General features: G+C 41.3%; 1 protein-coding gene across 1 annotated transcript; it reads right to left on the reverse strand.

The window, feature by feature from the left end:
- Positions 1 to 909: 909 nt before the first annotated feature.
- Positions 910 to 18,075, reverse strand: LOC105923884 (NACHT, LRR and PYD domains-containing protein 14). The gene is given in 12 exon segments (XM_036130347.1): positions 910 to 2,087; positions 2,940 to 3,110; positions 3,602 to 3,775; positions 8,684 to 8,851; positions 9,340 to 9,513; positions 9,678 to 9,845; positions 12,159 to 12,332; positions 12,432 to 13,507; positions 13,510 to 14,198; positions 15,773 to 15,820; positions 15,953 to 16,069; positions 17,833 to 18,075. Coding segments are annotated over 12 exon segments (3,183 nt in total). The 5' UTR covers positions 17,888 to 18,075; the 3' UTR covers positions 910 to 1,918.
- Between the last annotated feature and the right edge of the window lie 726 nt (positions 18,076 to 18,801).

The raw sequence follows: 18,801 nt of genomic DNA on the forward strand, positions 1-18,801 counted from the left end.
CCCGGAGGTGGGAGTTAAAGCTCCGCCTCACAGGGGACTCCGCCAGACGTTCCCAGCAAACCCTCACAGTACGTTTGGGCCTGCCCGGTCGGACCGGCTTCCTCCCCCGCCATCGGAGCCAACTCACCACCAGGTAGTGGTCGGTGGAGAGCTCCGCCCCTCTCTTCACCCGAGTGTCCAAGACATGCGGCCGCAGGTCAGATGAAACGACAACAAAGTCGATCATTGAACTGCGACCTAGGGTGTCCTGGTGCCAAGAGCACATATGGACACCCTTATGCTTGAACATGGTGTTTGTGATGGACAATCCATGACGAGCACAGAAGTCCAACAACAAAACACCACTCGAGTTCAGATCAGGTGGGCCATTCCTCCCAACCACGCCCCTCCAGGTCCCACTGTCATTGCCCACGTGAGCGTTGAAGTCCCCCAGCAAAACGAGGGAGTCCCCAGGAGGGGCACTCTCCAGTACCCCTTCCAAGGACTCCAAAAAGGGTGGGTAATCTGAACTGCTGTTTGGCGCATAAGCGCAAACAACAGTCAGAACCCGTCCCCCCACACGGATGCGGAGGGAGGCCACCCTCTCGTTCACCGGGGAAAACCCCAACGTGCAGGCACCGAGATGGGGGGCAACAAGTATGCCAACCCCAGCTCGGCGCCTCTCACCATGGGCAACTCCAGAGTGGAAGAATGCCCAGCCCCTCTCAAGGAGACTGGTTCCGGAGCCAGAGCGGTGCGTCGAGGTGAGTCCGACTATCTCTAGTCGGAACCTCTCAACCTCGCGCACAAGCTCACCAGAGAGGTGACATTCCACGTCCCAAGAGCCAGTTTCTGCAAGATTTAAGTGTAAGACACTACAAGACGCTAAAATCACTCTGCATTCAGTAATTAAAACACATTAAATCTAGATTATATTACATGATTATTTTAATTAAAGTAGTGTTTATAACAGGTTTAACCCTTTGAACACAGCACTGTTTTAATGATTGGGCCACATACGAATATACAACCTTACATTTATGAATCACAGTCTCGAGCATCCCTTTATGTGTTAATTGTACCATCAATCAATGTTGCAGTCTTATAATCCCCCCACTCCCTCACCAGAGACACAGAGACAGTCGCAAACATGGCTCCCTCCAATCAAGGCCATGAGGACGAGTTGCAGTAGTTAAGAACAATAACAGCTGTTAGGCCAGTGAAGCCATACGCACATCAGTTCCTGCCGCTCCTTAAGCACACTCTCCCAAAAAGTGGATGTGGGCTGCAACGGTGAAGGAGCACCTACCAGTCCCGCCCTGTAAAAACAGGAAGTCACACCCAAACAGAGAAACTCACATGTCTCACTGTGCACCTGCACAGGCTCGGCAAAGAAAAGCTACATCACTGCTACCTTTTTCCTGCCTCTCTTTGTCGCCTGGTTATCCAGATTGTTCAGTTTCATTTTCAGTCCTTCTACAAATTCTCTCGTGACCAAGCCACGTAGATGGGCAGGGACCACGCCTTCTGGATCAGATACCACTACAGCTTTCAGGTTCCTCCGGGCTGCACCCAAATATGCAAACATCATAATGTCATCACAGGGGTATTGAACGTACTTGAAACTCTGCTAACCTGTGATTGTTAAGTGGGCAAAAATATATTCATGTTGACTTGAGATTGTCAAAAAGTCGTGTCATACAAAACCTCTAAACTGCACTAAACCTGCAAACGTAAAGAAAATGTCACAGATATTCAGTTTAAAGACTTTCTGAAGTCTGAGGATTCCTGAAGATTATATTTAGTTGATGAACAAACTGAAAGACATTCTGTAAAAAGGCGAATAAAGGCACGTAATGCTCAAGCAGGCATACATTTAAAAAGAACCCTGATATCGTCAGGGTTTCTGTCAGTGTCACTGAGGTGGTCTGTTATACATTCAGTCTGTCACAATCAGTTTGAAATTGTTGTTCTGTAAATCAGTCAGCATCTTCAGACCCGATTCTCCTGGATGACTTTTGATCAGCTCCAGCTCTCTCAGGTGTGAAGGGTTTGACCTCAGAGCTACAGCCAGCAGCTCACAGGTGCTCTCCTCCACATGGGACAACCTGTGGATAAATTTGTTCAATATCACAATCAATCAAAATAGGGTGTAATACAAAGTCTATAAAGATAATGTACTAATAAATTACATTATACATAATCTGAGAATTTCTCCTAACTAATGATCACTAAACACATGGATCATGAAATTAAAGATAAAAGAGATAAAATGCAAAGCGACACCAACTATAATGTTTTGGGGCATCAAAAAAACAAAACACATTACTTTAATGTAGATATCAATATGTTATATCACATTACTTTAAATCATTGGTTATTTTTGTTAGTTTTTTAATCTCTTAAGAGTACATGAAGTGTCTGAAAATGGGGTATAAAAATAGGAGATCAGGTGTATGGAAAGTGAGCGGCACAGCAAAGGTTTGGTGGCTTTGCCAACTGCTTTACTCTAGGAATAACAGCACAATGTTCAGTGCTTCTTCTCTAGTGAGCAAAGCTCTGATGAGGAAATTGAAGCTGTTCTCCAAATTAATCTGCCACTATTGTTGTTTGATCAAATTTACCTGTCACTTCATAAATTAATACATATTTACTACCCTTGACTGACAACATGAATGAGCTCATCAAAAGAAATTCAGGTTCTTCATTTAAATATTTTTCTAAGGCCTCAAAACTGAAATTCAAACAGATAATCAAAGTTTTAAATTTTTCTTGATTTTATTTTGCCTTTTCTGAATTTTGTAACCCATGAAATGTTAATGAAGTTAAAAGGTAATCATCAGACAAAATCATTATTTGTTGCTGTTCTGCACAAAACACTTCGACAACCAATAAACACTCGTCTCAAATCTACCGTAGCCCTGCTGTAAAAGGGCATAAATTATTGCATTTGGTCTCACCTCAGCACCTCTAGTTTACATTCAGCTTTGCTCAACCAATCACACACCAGCTTCAGGCTCTCGCTGGTGATGGGGTTGTACGAGAGGTTGAGTTTTCGGAGGAAAGAGCAGCGGCTAAAAGCCGAAATCAGAGGTTTGCATCCATCTGGTGTTGTAAAGCAGCAGCTCAGGCTGCAGGGAAAGATTTAAATTGTTATTATTAGGATTGTTTTTATATGTAGCAGCTCTCACTGAAAAGGCAGCAGTGATTCAGGGAACTTGATAATGAAGCCTTTTGACCTGTCTAAACTAAAACATTTCTACACAAGAATTATAATATTTGTTTATTATTTCAGAACAGTGAAGCTAAGAAATGTTGATAATATATATGCAGCATAAATTGTAAAAAAGCATCCACACATTTAGCACTAACTTGTTTTGTTGAACAAAACTGTTGCTAAAGGTTGCTTTGACAGTTTGCAATATGGCACAGTTGTGAAAATACAAGTTATCTGTGGTAAAATTGGTTGAGAACCAATTTGCTAGTACCTTAGTGAATTAACAATTCAGTCTACAGCAGTATTTACACCATAAATTACGAATTGGATGAAATATTGTTATCTTGATCACAGAGAAAACAACAGAAAATGAAGCGTGAAAGGTGTGTTGCACATGGTACGCACTTTAGTATCTCCAGTTGACAGCTGTGGTTTTCCAAGAATGCTGAGAGTTTTTCAACACTTTCTTCTTTAATGATATTTCTTTCCAGATCCAGGACTCTTAAATGGGCCGGGTTTGTCAACAGAGATGACAACAACGCAGCACAGCCTTCATCTTTAAAGCGACAACCTGCAAGTCTGTGGACAAGAAAAGTTTTAGCTTTAGGTTGCTCAAACCTGTCGAACTGAACTGTAAAAACTGACAGAAAAAAAGGGGCAAATTTCTCTTTCCAGAGCTGATTGGCTGAGCAGGTTATGAAAATGTGTGTCTTTTCAAAGTCTCTATGATATCCTGAATCTAAATTTGTGCTGATATTGTTTCAAGAACATATTCCAGAGCTACATTAATTGCTCTGATGGACAGTACCAGTCAAAAGTTTGGGATCACCTTCTCATTCAATGGTTTGTCTTTATTTGTGTTACTTCCACTGGGATCTCTTTCTCTTAAAGACAGTTGGAAAACCATTTCAGGTGACTGACCTCATGAAGGTCATTGAGAAAAGGCCAAGAGTGATCAAAGTAGTCATCAAAACAAAGGATGGGTATTTAAAAAAAAAAAAAGCTCAGATATACAAGATGTTTGAGTTATTTCACAATTTTGTGTTTAACACATATATACGTTTGAGTCATAGTTTGGATGACTGAAAAGTATATATGTATCTACTTCCGGTGGAGCCCGGTGATAACCTGACAACAGCCAGATGCATGTATCGCTCCGCCTAGCTCCACTCACATACATCTGGGACACGGCTCATTTAAAGTGATTTCCCCAACCAAATTTTTGGTCTGGCCAATCAGGACGCAGGGCGGGTGTTTCATGGATGTGACGTAGTGGAGAAGCCACCGTGAGATTCCAACAACAATGGCGGCTCGCATGGAGGAAGCAAGCGTTAGCATTGATGCTGCTATTTCTTCCGTGTTGTCCAATCTATCTGATATTGTTTCATTAAAAGAACATCAGAGAACGGCTCTGAAGGCTTTTGTTGGTGGAAACCATGTTTTCGCCCTTCTCCCGACCGGATTTGGCAAGTTTTGTTTTCTGGGGCGCGCCCGCGGACGCGCAACGCGGACGCGCCCCGGACCGGTTAGCGGTTAGCGCGAACCATATTGGGAGGCCTTTAGTCATCGACGCGGTCGGCCCGGGATCGACTCCGACCCGCGGCGCTTTGCCGCCTGTCTTCCCCCCTCTTCCTGTCAGCTCACTGTCAATAAAACGCTTGCCACTACAGTGTTTCCCGCAGGAATTTGCTTATGAGAGGCGGACCGACTCGCGGGGGGGGGGGGTGGATGACTTTTTCTCCGCGGACCGGCAAGCGGAGCGGGGGGGGGGTTGGGTGGACGACACGTTTTCCGCGGCAGATAGCGCTTTTTTTTTCCGGCGTCGCTCTCATCAGCGTCACGGGTTAGCTTTGGTGTGACTGGTTGAAATAGCACGTCGATAAAGATGACAGACAAGTGGCTTATCCAATCATATGCAAGGAGTTTTGATAAGGCCCAGCCTTCAGTAAAGGCAAGTCCTATGGCGGTGTCCCAGATGTATGTGAGTGGAGCTAGGCGGAGCGATACATGCATCTGGCTGTTGTCAGGTTAGCCCGGTGAGGCAGCGGCTGCAAACAGCTCCGACCAACTCTCGACATTTTTTACAAAAAATGCCGCCAAACTCGCTAGAAATCTCTCATCTACCCAGCCGATCAGTACTTGACCGCGAGCGCCTGTTGGAGTTACGGTCATGTGGTGGTTTTGGACTTTTAACTACTGCTCGACTGTTTACGTGACTGCGGGATTTTGCGGAGTACAGCCCCGGAGGCCTGTGAAGCAGCGGTCTCGCTGTGCAGCTCATGCCGGTGGAGAGCAAAATGAAGGCGGTGTAGCCGGACGAAAAAGCGCGGTTGCTGGGGTGGAGCAGCAGCCAAGCTAAAGGCTAACCCATTCAGATCGCCGCTCCCGTCCATCTGGCTTTCCAACGTCCGCTCACTGGACAACAAAATAGACCATTTACAACTCAAACTTTCTGCAAAGAAGGAGTTAAGAGAATGCTGCGCTCTGATTCAGACCAAGACATGGCTCAACTCAACAATCCCAGACCAAGCCGTTAGCCTGGAGGGACTAGCCACCTTCTGCGCCGACAGGAGCATAGAGCTCAGTGGTAAGACCCGTGGAGGCAGTCTCTGCGTTTACACCAATAACAACTGGTGTAAAAATGCTAGAATAATCAAAAGTTTTTGCTCTCCGGACAACGTGACCCTGATTATTAGCTGCAGACCTTTTTATCTGCCAAGAAAGTTCACTGTGGTTATTATAACAGCGGTGTATGTACCTCAGAGCGCTAATACAAAAGAGGTCTTGAGTGCTCTGTATAAGACTATCTCCGAGCTGCAATCTACACATACGGAGGGCGTTTTCATCATTGCTGGGGATTTGAACCAGGCAAATATGAAAACTGTTCTCCCTCATTTCTACCAACATGTGGATTTTGCAACTCAGGGAAAGAACACTCTAGATGCAGTTTATACAAATATTAAAGGCGCATTCAAGGCAGCCCCCCGCCCCCACTTGGGCTCTTCAGACCATCTATCTGTTATGCTAACTCCTGCATACAGGCCCCTGCTGATCAGAGCTAAACCTGTAGCGAGGCAGGTGAGGGTGTGGAATTAAGGAGCAATGGAGGTGCCCTAGGACTGTTTTGAGTACTCCGACTGGGACATATTCAAAGCTGCAGCAACTTATGAGGACAAGATTGACATTGATGAGTACGGCATTACTGTGTCAGCCTACATCAACAAATGCATTGAGGACATCAGCACCACAAAGACCATCATCACCCGAGCGAATCAACGACCTTGGATCACTGAGGAGATTCGTCAAGCGCTAAAAGCTCGGAACTCAGCCTACAAGTCTGGTGACAAGGAAGCACTGAGGAAATCAAGAGCCAACTTGAACCATGCCATCAGGTTAGCAAAGCGGAACCACACCAAAAAAAAAACAGGAGCTTTTCCATGACGCCAGCAACACCAGAAGCATGTGGAAAGGCATACGGGCGATCACTGAATACAACACGCCCTCCCACCCGGTGGGTGAAGTTGATGCTGACTTCCTTAATGGACTAAATAACTTCTTTTGGAGGTTTGAGGCACTAAACAGCACTCCAGCTGTGAAAGCTGTTCCCCATCAGGAAGAGGAGGTCCTCCGCCTTGACACTGCCAATGTGTGGAAGACTCTGAGGAGAGTCAACCCGCGGAAGGCCCCAGGTCCCGACAACATACCTGGGCGGGTGCTCAAGGAGTGTGCAGGTCAGCTGGCTGGTGTCCTCACAGACATTTTTAACACCTTGCTGGACCAAGCCACAGTGCCAGCATGCTTCAAGTCTGCCTCCATCATTCCGGTGCCGAAGAAACCTCAAGTCACCTGTTTCAACGACTACCGGCCTGTTGCACTGACTCCCATCATTATGAAGTTCTTCGAAAAGCTGGTGAAAGAACACATAGTCTCCAGTCTCCCCCCAACATTCGATCCGTTCCAGTTTGCCTACCGACGGAACCGCTCCACTGAGGACACCATCTCCTCTGCTCTTCACCTGAGCCTGGCACACCTGGAGGAGAAGAACACGCATGTGCGGATGCTGTTTCTGGACTTCAGTTCGGCGTTTAACACCATCATCCCACAGCATCTGGTGTGAAAACTGGAACATCTGGGCTTCAGCACACCCCTTGGAAACTGGCTGCTAGACTTCCTCACCAACAGACCTCAGTCAGTCCGGGTCGGACAGAACACCTCTGATGTCATCACCCTCAGCACAGGCTCCCCTCAGGGCTGCGTCCTGAGCCCCCTGCTGTTCACTCTGATGACACACGACTGCGCTCCCAGGTTCACCACCAATCACATCGTAAGTTTGTTGTGTCATCAGCAACAGGAAGAACCAGCCTCACCACGCTCCACTGCTCATCAACAGCTCAGCTGTGGAGGTGGTCAGCAGCACCAAGTTTCTGGGGGTGCACATCACGGACAACCTCAGCTGGTCTGTGAACACCACGTCACTGGTGAAGAAGGCACAGAGGCTATTATACTTCCTGAGGAGGATGAGGAGAGTCCACCTGCCCCCGCTCATCCTCACGACCTTCTACAGAAGCACCATAGAGAGCATTCTGACCAGCTGTGTCTCTGTGTGGTGTGGAGGCTGCAGTGCCTCCAACTGGAAGAATGTGAGGAGAGTGGTGAGGACAGCAGAATGGATCATCGGGGCTCCTCTTCTCTCCATAAAAGACATCTCAGTGCTGCATGTCCCGAGCCCGAAACATCATCGGGGACCCCTCACACCCCCACCATGGACTGTTCTCCCTGTTGCCCTCTGGGAAGAGGTTCCGCAGCATCCGCTGCAGGTCCACCAGGTTCTGCAAAAGCTTTTTCCCTGCTGCCATCAGACTGTTGAACTGCTGCTGAACTATAACCCATAAACTCTGCACAACATTTGTATATTGCACATTTCGCACCATTGCATCTCCATCTAGCAGTACAAATGCTGCCGAACTCTTAGTTTTAAATTCTGTACATACAGTACAGATAGTTTTTTTTTATATATTCACCTGTACACTGTGACTTTCTCCTGCATTGTTTACAATTCAATTGTTTTACTTTTAAATCAGTGCTGCACCTTATACTGTATTTTAAATCTACGGTAAATTACAAGCTGTATTTTTGCACTAATGTCCTTGTACAATCAATTTCTGCACATAGAAATGGTTTTTAAAAAAACTCACCTGTACACTGTGACTTCTCTTGCATTGTCTACATCTAAATTGCTTACTTTTAAATCAATACTGCACCTCATATTGTAAACTCAATTCTTCTGCTATTTTACAAGCTGTATGCAACCAAATTTCGTTCTGTATGCACTCTGGGCATGCAAAATGACAAATAAAGCTGTCTAAGTCTAAGTAAGTCTAAGTCTATGTCTTTACAAAATCATAAAGAATAAGAAAAAACCATTGAATGATGAAGGTGAGTGCAAACCTCTAACTGGTAGCAAGCACAGTATAAAGACATTCCTACCTTAGGGCTTCAATTTTGCTGTCTGGGCTGTGTAGCAGTGCAGAAATTTCCTGCACCCCAGCATCACCTATTTCATTGGCTCCCAGGTCTAATTCCTTCAGGTGAATCGGGTTCAGCGCTGAGACCAGAACAGCTGCACCTTCTCTTTCTAATTTGGTTTTAGAAAGCCTTAGAACAAAAGTAGATGTTTGGTTACTGTTTTAAACCCAGAAGGATTGTTTTACCAAGTGGAAGGGTATAACTTTACAACAAATGCTTCCATGATTTTCCACGCAGACGTAATTAGTACATCTGGATGGCCCAGAGGCCACAGAATCAAGAACCAATAAGGAGTCAAGGGTACCAGTGGGAAAAAGAAGGACAAAGAAAGACTAATCAAAATATTTTGATTCTGCTCAAAAAAGGCACATTTTATTCACATTGCATGCCAGAGTGGACAAGGTATAAACAACAGCTTAGCTCAACGTGATGATGAATCACGGAAACTATTGGGACTGAAACAAAAAGTGTCTTACACTTAAATCTTGATATTTACTACAAAGCAGCCACTACACAATCCTGCATTTGGTTGTTTTGACCAATCTATTAAATGTCCTTGTAAGATATTTAAACTTGATTGAAGTTAAGACATTTCTTACTTTTTAGTCAAAGCTTACCACAATCGTTGCAGCTGGCAGTCAGGGTGCTTCAGGAAGTCAGAAAGCTGATCCACCGATGTTCTATCGAAGCTGTTCCTGCTCAGATCCAAGTTCTTTAGGGACGATGGATTGGAGTAAAGAGCTGATGCCAGATATGTGCATCCTTTTGCCTTAAGACCGCACTCAGACACCCTGTAGAGAAATTATCTTGTTTCATCATCACCCGATGGAAATTCCCACCTAATCAAAAAGTCATTTACACAAAATGTTCCAAATCATGAACTCTCTTGCACCATCCACAGGGCAAACAGATCTGATCTAAGATTAGTATTTATTAAATCTGGTAAATGTTTTACCTCAGAGTTTCCAAATAGCATGTCCTGAGAACACCAGAAAGAAGCTTCATTCCCTCATCATGAAATTTGTTTTTGCTGAGATCCAGCTCTCTCAGATGAGATGGATTGGAAGCTATACATCTGGCCAAATGCTGACATCCTTCTGTTGTCATGCCACACTGTTTTAATCTGGATCACAGAAGAAAAGTGACAAGGTTAACACAAAATGGTAACATTAGAAACAAAGATTGGTTCCTAGTAATGAGATTACAGATGCTGGAGCTGCTGAAAGCAGGTACTGGGAAACAGATGTGGCACACATAAAGTCTTTGTTAAAGTTATCTCGGGGCAGCATGTACATGTGGATAAACCTTAAAGTCTTTGCTTATTTCACAGTCTGACAGTGACACGCCCACTATAGACGACATGAGAGGGATGGACCTCTCCACCAGGGGTTTGTCCTTGCTGATCTATATTTAGGCTGATGTAACCGTCATTTAGGGCTCTCTTTTCCTCATTTTACTTTTTCCTGCATCGTGATCAATCTGAGAGCCCAGTACTGAGCTGTGCCATTTTTCTGGCTTGTTTAGATTCATTGTGGTAAAGTTCAGTTTCTGTCTCAAAAGTAATTTCTTACTAAAGAAGTCATTAATAAAAAAAGACTGTCTGGGAGGAATACCAACAGGGTGCGGTAATCTTTACAGCCTAATAATCTTTTGAGGTAAATACTTACTGCTTTAAAAAATAAAGACAATGAAAGATCATTTCTGTGCCGGTAATTTGAATCAGATGAATAACTTCTGCACTTTAAATCATTAAGTTATGTTAAACATATGACCAGGGGCCGTTCTTTCAAGAATAGAGCCCTGGATAAACTCCTCCGTATGTCCCCTTCCTTCGCAAAGCTTGTTGTGAGAAAACTTTGACAATAATAATACTGCAGCCCCGATTCCTTAAAAAAACACAACACAAAAAAGTTATTTATTTGAATCTAATGCCTTGGGCCCATATTTAGCTTCATTCGCCAGGTAAAACAAAATGTTCATACAGTACTTACACTGTGCACAACACACTGCTCCCTATTGAGCTGGCATGCAAAATAAGCGACAGAAAATTTGTTTGGTGCAACAGAAAGATGATGTTGTTTTTTTTTTTTTTAAAGCAAACAGGCTTTAACCAAAGGAAACTGGACTCTTGCTCAGTATATTTCTTAAAACATTTTGACACCTATCACCCTTTGTGATTTTTGGCAGCTCACACTTGAGCAACCTGTAGTTGGAGCGCAGCTGTTTTTAAGCACATGGAGGCCCATCCTCCTAGGCACATTCCAGGTCAGATGCAAATCAAGGACTCATCTGTCCCAAATCATAATAAGACAGCTTATGTACCAAGGTTACCAAACTTATGGCAGCTTGGTTTGAAAGTCTGGTTACCTCTAATTTAAGCCTGTTTGTTGTTGCACGGATAACTGAGAATTTGCAGTCTCTGCCACCCTCCACCCTTATAAACCATATAAGTGTTATAAGGGTGGGGCAATATTGCTAGTATCTGCCACTGCATTCAGTATGTCATCTTTCACGACATTAGTATATTTCATGTGAAATTGAACTATATCTTGATTGTGGAGGCAAAATATGTCTTTGTTCATATTTTATTTCAAGGCTCAAGTGCTTATATTTAAAATTTCCCAGATCTGAAACAAATCACCCTTTGTATTCAGAGTCAGAGTAACAAATTCAGTACAATCTGGGAATCTAATATCCAGATCTTTGAATCTGTTATGCAGCTACTTCATTGTGTTTTAATCTTATTTATGAGTTTGGTTTGTAGCTTTCATTCAGCTCAGGGCCACAGATTTACGTCCAGCTTCGTAGTGATGGCACCAGCTATAAGCTGTTTTAACTTTCATTCATGCACAGTTGAACCCCAAATGACTCATAATCCCGGCAGAGATTTAACATGATTTTCGTTTGACCAAGAAGTTTGATTCTGATAGGACATGAGACAGGTATCGCTGAAAAGATTATATATATGAGAATCCATTTTGAAAAAAAAGTTTAGCTGATTAATTTACATTTTAGTACAACAATTACATGTAGAAAATCTAGAGCAATTTATTCAACAATTAGTATGAAAATCTTTTGGTTTGTCCAATAACTTCTTAGGAGTTTGTAAAGTGGAGTGCTTCCCTTGCAATACAAAAGTTGTGGGTTAGATTCCAGCTTCCTCATGTTACATGTCGCTGTGCCCCAAGGCAAGGAACTTAACTTCAGGTTTCCTACTGATCTGTGTATCGGTATATGAATGCATGATTTTTACTGAGTGCGTCTGGGTTAATGTGGCTCCAGTGTGTAGAGTTCGGTTTATTCACTGTCACAAACTCCTTTGTTGCTAATATCTAAGTACCATCCTGAATTTGTCCAACAAACCATATTTGCAAATCATCACATTCACACTGCAAATCTATGAATTCACAAATATTAAAGGACCAAAATATTTTACCGGAGTCCTTTAAGTTTGCAGTTGGGACTCTTTAGGCTGTCAGCCAGCAGCTCTACTCCAGAGTCGTTCAGATTATTTCCGCTTAAATCCAGCACTTCCAGGCCACCAGACTTCATGGTGAGAGCTGAAGAAATGTTACTGCAGCACCTGTCAGTGAGGTTACACTCACTTAACCTAAGTTGGGCAAGAAAATGAAGGTAAGCATGTTGCAAACACAATTCCTGTGCACTAAATGAAAAAGATTTGCCCTTAACGTGAGTTGGAATTACTTACAAAGCTGTCCTTGATGCTTTGAGCACTGGTAGCAGCCTCTCTAGAACTGCATCAGATCCATGATACTTTTTCAGATCAAAAACAGACAAGTCATCATTGGAAACAAGCAGCACGAAAGCCAGAGCCGACCAGTGGGCCGGTAAAATCTTACTGACATCCCCCAACTTGTAGAACCTTTGGACTTGCTCCACAAGAGATTGGTCCCCCAACTCATTTAAACAGTGGAATAGATTAATGCCCTGGTTGGTATATGACATCTTCTCTATTTTACGGTGAATGTAGATGATTGTCTCCTCGCGGCTCTGTGGAAGTCTGTCTTTTGCTCCGAAGACTTTCCTAAGAAGCTCCTGGTTTTTATCTTGAGACAGACCCAGCAGGAACCGTAAGAACAAGTCCCATTGTCCATAATCACTGTCCAAAGCTTTATCCACTGCACTTTTATGTAGAAAAATGACCGGACTTTCTCCTCCCACAGACACCACTTTCACAGTTTTTTTGCTGAGAAGATTTTCCCCATGCTCTACAAAGGTCTTGTGTACATACAGAGCTGCAAGAAACTCCTGGACACTTAAATGTATAAAAGAGTAAACAACCTTTTTGTGAAGACCACTTTCTTTTCTTATGATCTGTGTGCAAACACCAGAATAAACAGCAGCTTGTTTCAGGTCAATGTTGCATTCTTTCAAGTCTTCTTCATGGAAGATTATGTTCCCCTTTTCCAGCTGTTCAAATGCCAGTTTTCCCAATTTCATGACCATATCTTTGTCCGGATCACCTCCGTGGTAATCTTTTTGTTTTTTCAACTCTGTCTGTTTGATCAGGAAGTGCATATACATTTCTGTTAACGTTTTAGGGAGTTCATGTTGATCCTGATTTGACAGAAGGCTCTGAAGTGCAGTGGCTGAAATCCAACAAAATATAGGAATGTGGCACATGATGTAAAGACTTCTCAAAGGTTTCGACAGAAGATGATCTAAGATCCTTTGAGCAACTTTCTTGTCACCGATATTCTTTCGAAAGTATTCCTCCTTTTGCTCGTCATTAAAGCCTCGTACCTCTGTCACTCTGTTGATGTGCAATTTGGAGGAATCTTATTGGCTGCAGCTGGTCGAGTTGTGATCCAGACTGAAGCGTTTGGCAGCAGTGTCCCTTTGAATAGGTTTGTGAGTATGACGTCAACTGTTGTAGTCTTTGTAGCACTGCGACACATCGTGTTATTCTCGAAGTTCAGAGGATATTTGCTCTCATCCAGGCCATCAAAGATGAACAAAAGATTAGATTGCTTGTATACTGAATCTTTCAAATCCTGGACCTCTTCAAAATAGTCACATATTAAATCAATAAGACTGACACTTTTCTCATTTATCAAGTTTAGATCTCTAAATGTGAAGGGAAATACAAAATGGAAGAAATGGTTGGCTTTTCCATCTGCCCAGTCCCGAGTGAATTTCTGAACAGCCACTGTTTTTCCAATACCAGCGATTCCCTTTGTCAGAACTCTTTTTGGTGGGTCCTCTTCATTTGGTAAAGCGTTGAAAATGTCATTGAGATGGATTTTTCTTTCTTCGTTTGTACACCTTGTGCACTCCAGCTCAATGATCTCATGTTCCCTGTTGACTTCACCACTGCCTCCCTCTGTGATGTACAGCTCTGTATAGGTTTTGTTTAAAGAAAGGTTTGATGATTCTTCTGCCGTTCCTTGAGACAGAGTCTTCGTCATTGACTGAAGGTAGCGTTTTAATTCATCTTGGCAACGTTGGATGTTGTCTGCAGGATTAAAACCAGAAATCAAATTTTATATGTTATCTTCAAAGATTTTCCAAGTGGAAATACCATTTTTGAAACTAGTTCTGCCAAACCAAACATAACAGTGAAGGCCAATTTTACAGACCCAAAGTGAAATATAAGACTAGGAAAAAAATAGACAAGAAACAAAAACAGAGGCTCACATTTTCTGCTTTACAAACAAAAAATATAATTGCAAAAGCTGGAAGGATTCTTCTAATTAAGTTTGAATTAACATTATTTTTTAGATACTATCCATTATTAGATTAACTAATTCATGCAGTTAAGCCTAAAATTATTTATATCACTGGCATATTTTGATTCAAAATTATTTTAATTAAACCAAAAAGTTTTTGTTTTTTTTGATTGGAAATGAGATGAGCATATCTTAAAAGATAATATAATAATATAAAGAGGTCTCAATTTCAGAAATGCAATTCTGTTTTCAGATTCATTTGAATAAAAAATGGCATGCAATGAACACATTTCTCCATAATCAGTGGAAAAATCTTTATAGACATTACATCAATCAAACCCTTCTTATAATAGCTGACCAGCTTATTGCATCTTTCTAATGGTATTTTTTAATTATTTATCATTGGTTGTGAGCTCCAAGGATTGAAGGCCTCCTCTTTAGCTCTATCTGTGTATTTATTAGATGCTTTTATAGAGTATAACAGCCAAAAGAATCCCAATGATGTGATAGTTTTCGGCTCTGAAATCTGCCTCCTATATACTAGGTTTGCAGCATAATAGCTGATTTTTACACCTGTGTTGAGGAAGTTAAACCATGGTTGTCCCTCTGTGGTGTTATCCGGTATTTTACCGCTGGAGGTGAGGTGCCAGAGTGTGACCCCTGGACGTGGGGACGACTGATGTGTTTGAGACAGAAGGGATTATTTTTGTCATTGGCCATGGTCAGAGTCGAGGACAAATTCAACTGGGATCGGACTGTACCCATCATTTCCTCCTGCTCTCCGGTCCCATTCCTCTGAGAGACAGCTAGATATCAAATCAGATACGCTCAATTTTTCCAGACAGGGGTCTTGGGAAAACTCTAATAAGGTCTAAGAGCTCTCAGATCTTGTATCCGTTGAATGAGAATTGCAGGCCATTCTTTTATTCATCTAACCATAGCCCTTCATGTTCTAAACCAATAGAAAATTGTTTCTGTCTTATTCATTTTTATGTCTGTTGTGTTTATTACTTATTATTTTAAAATATAGATTAGTTTCATTATCAATAACAGCACACTTTTAATCAAGTATTTGGCTCCAGGTTATGTTTTTCATAAGCTTTTGAAGACATGCTCTTATCTGTTGTAGAAACACATTGCTGTGCTTAAGAAATAGATTAAACTCCTGGTCTTCTGGAATGCATATTAACTGATTTTACAATGGGAAAAGAAAATAATTTGCATCATATCGATTTATAGACAGCTTAATTAATGGTTAATTACTTCTTAATTATAAGGCACTGAAATCCAAATAAGGGAAATATATGTTATAGTATTAAGATGAATATTGTATCAGACACATCTCAGAGATACATATTACCTTCCAGTTTGGGAGTGACAACATTACCTTGGTCTGTCTGACCTGGAACTGAAACAGAAATGTACAAACATTAGTTATTTTTTAATAGGTTTTAAGAGGGTATACACAGTCCTAAGTACTGAACAAATCCAATCTGTATTATTAATATTAAATTATTTGTAAATATCTTTAAATATTTACCATGTGTACAGCTTGTGTTAAAAGTAATATTATTTGCGTGTACATTATTAAAATGGTTTGCGTTGATGTTGCTTCCATGCTGGGCGGAGATGACCGTGCCTTCTGTCTTATTTTGATCTGAAAGAGAACAGACATCTTAGCTTCTTATTATTCCATTTTGTTCCACAGCTGAAATATAGCAATAAAAATTACCTTAAAAAAAGCAAACTTTGTTATAATACAGTATTTAAACTTGACCTTTAAAATGCCTGCCTTTTGTGTTATTGTACATATTTCTGCTTAATCTTATAGGTAAGGAAGTCTGCAAGGGTTTGGCAGGAACCTATTGTTATGGCTTGTTTAATTTGTGCAATCTTTTGCTAATAGCTAAAGGTAGTCTAATCAGTTATAGGCTGTATGGAGTTCTTGTCAGCTCAAAACATCCACAAAGTAACATATGCTGAAAAACAGATAACATCTCCATGAAGACACATTATTTGTTTAGATGTCATGGGAGGAGACCATCTCCACTATGGAGTGTGTATAAGCTTAGAAAAAGAACATGTAGCTTTGATTCGGGGCTCTTCATCTTTGGAACGTTATTGTTCCAAAAATTATTATTGTAAGAGCCAAACGCTGAAAAACTTTTAATTGTTTCTCTGACAAATTAAAGTGTTAAAGTCTAACATTGAAGTTGAGTCACTTTTAAAGGGTATTTATAGTGATGAGCTGCTTGGAGGAGTAAAACTCAAACCTTTTACTCAAGTAAAAGTATAAAAGAACCAGATATAAAACCACATGAAGTATTAAAGTAGAGGTAATCACCCCCACCCGTTACTATAATTGTATATTATGATGTTAATATTGACAAAAATTGGGACTGACAGTTTCACCTACATATATGTCCACTGAAAACAAACCATTTAGTACAATGCAAATATGTTAAAGGTCCATATAGGTGCAATACTGAGTATCAACATGGGTTTCATGGAAAATTTCAGAAAATCTAATGTCTGGTTGCCTATTAGTATTGGTGCAAAAAGTCAAACTTCAGAGACATATTATTGATAACCTTTTACTTGTTATTATTTTAATTTAAATGAACATCCAAGCGTAGCTACAGTTAGTGTGTTTGTGTTTCAGTATCATTTGTGTTTGCAGCATGTCTGCAATTTGTGTGTCTAATTTCTGCGATTGCAGTGTTTCTCATTTGGTGCATTTTTCCATTGCATGTGTTTTGTGTATCTATGTTAACTTCTTTTTTGTGTTTGGACTACTTTTTGTGTTTGCGGCACATTCATGTATTTGCAGTGCGTTTGCTTCTCTTGGCCACCGTATCTTCACCCATCCTGCCTGTAAGTTTATTTTTGGGGGATTTTTGATAAAGTATCATTCACTTCATCATGCGGTTCCCTAGCTCTGCATTTCGGTCCTGCTACAACCACATCAACCCTGACAAATATGTTATAATTTTAAAGTTAGATAGGTGTTCAGCTGTTTCAACTCGGTCCTGAAGTCAGGTGTTTTCTTCTTGTTGCTGAAATTATTTACGGCTATGCAGTGATCATGCGGAGGGTATTATTGCACTATTGGTTTATTGCCTCGCTACTCACAAAGGCAGACAGGTTCTCTCATGTTTTCACTGTCTAGATAGAGAATGCAGGCTTCTGTCAGCTGAGACTGTTGTATCCTTTCCGTCTTTGCCAGCTTTCGTTAAAATGTAACTGAATAACATTCTGAACTAATCTCATCAAGTCACCAGGTATTGTTTTTAATTATTTTAAACTTTTTTAGCTTTTGTGCTCCAAATAGATTTGTTTTTTTAAACAAGCTGGCTTTTTCTCAAAGCCAGCTTGTTAATCTCTGTGGCTCATTGTAGGAAAATCAAGCTTTGATCTTACCTTGCTGTGATGTTGCCTCGTCGACAGCCCGCCCAGCTGCAAAGCGGTCTTCCATACTCAGTTTTTCTGACAGCCTAACTGCAGACTAAAGAAAGTTAAGGAATGCGCTAACACATAAAAAGGTTTACCCTCTCCCGTATGCCCATCATGACATAGTTCCTTCAGTCTGGATGTTGATGTTAAACAAGAAAGGTCCTTTTTCTCCAAGCGGAAAACATTAACTAGACTTCCTGGTAACTGACATGAAAAGGAAACCTAGGCGGTCGCAGCTGCCAGTCTCATTTAAATGTGGTCACGTGAAACAAACTTTGGTTTCACCTCCTTATGACTCACCACACATGTATTTCTCTGTGTTTGTATAATAAACCTGCAAGCAAACAAAAACACAATAAATTTACTTTGCTTCAGGTAATAATGGCTAATAACTTATACAATTTAGCCTTATATAACCTTAATTGTCATTTGATAAGATATGAAGTATACCACAACTAAATAAGGGATGTACGGGGGAGGGGTTGTTGATACAATCTTTAAAGCAGTAAAAGGATTTAAATAATTTTTAATAACTATTAATTATAAAAAAAACATGCTGAGGTTAAAACCCATGGTTTGAATCTGGTTTAGGTTATGTTTGGCCTGTGAGATAATTTTCTTAGTGTGTTATGAGCCACTTGTGGAAGAACACGGTACAGCTTCTATTAAACTTCCCATAATGCAGTGGAACAAAGTGCACTCTAATATCAGTCATGGCTTGCCCTTTGTGTCCTGCGTGCTCAGCATATGTACTAAAGAGGAGTGTGTGGGGAAGGCATGATAACTTTGTGACACAAAACACATTTATATTTAAACAGATCTTTTTCAGGGTTGAATTGTTATAGAGCTAACAAAACAAATCAATGAAACAATGATAGTTGGAGGCACAAATTTGACTTTACTGGGAATCATTTTGAACCAGAATTATAGATATAG

This window comes from Fundulus heteroclitus, unplaced genomic scaffold, assembly GCF_011125445.2.
Source record: "Fundulus heteroclitus isolate FHET01 unplaced genomic scaffold, MU-UCD_Fhet_4.1 scaffold_344, whole genome shotgun sequence".
Lineage (NCBI taxonomy): Eukaryota > Metazoa > Chordata > Actinopteri > Cyprinodontiformes > Fundulidae > Fundulus > Fundulus heteroclitus.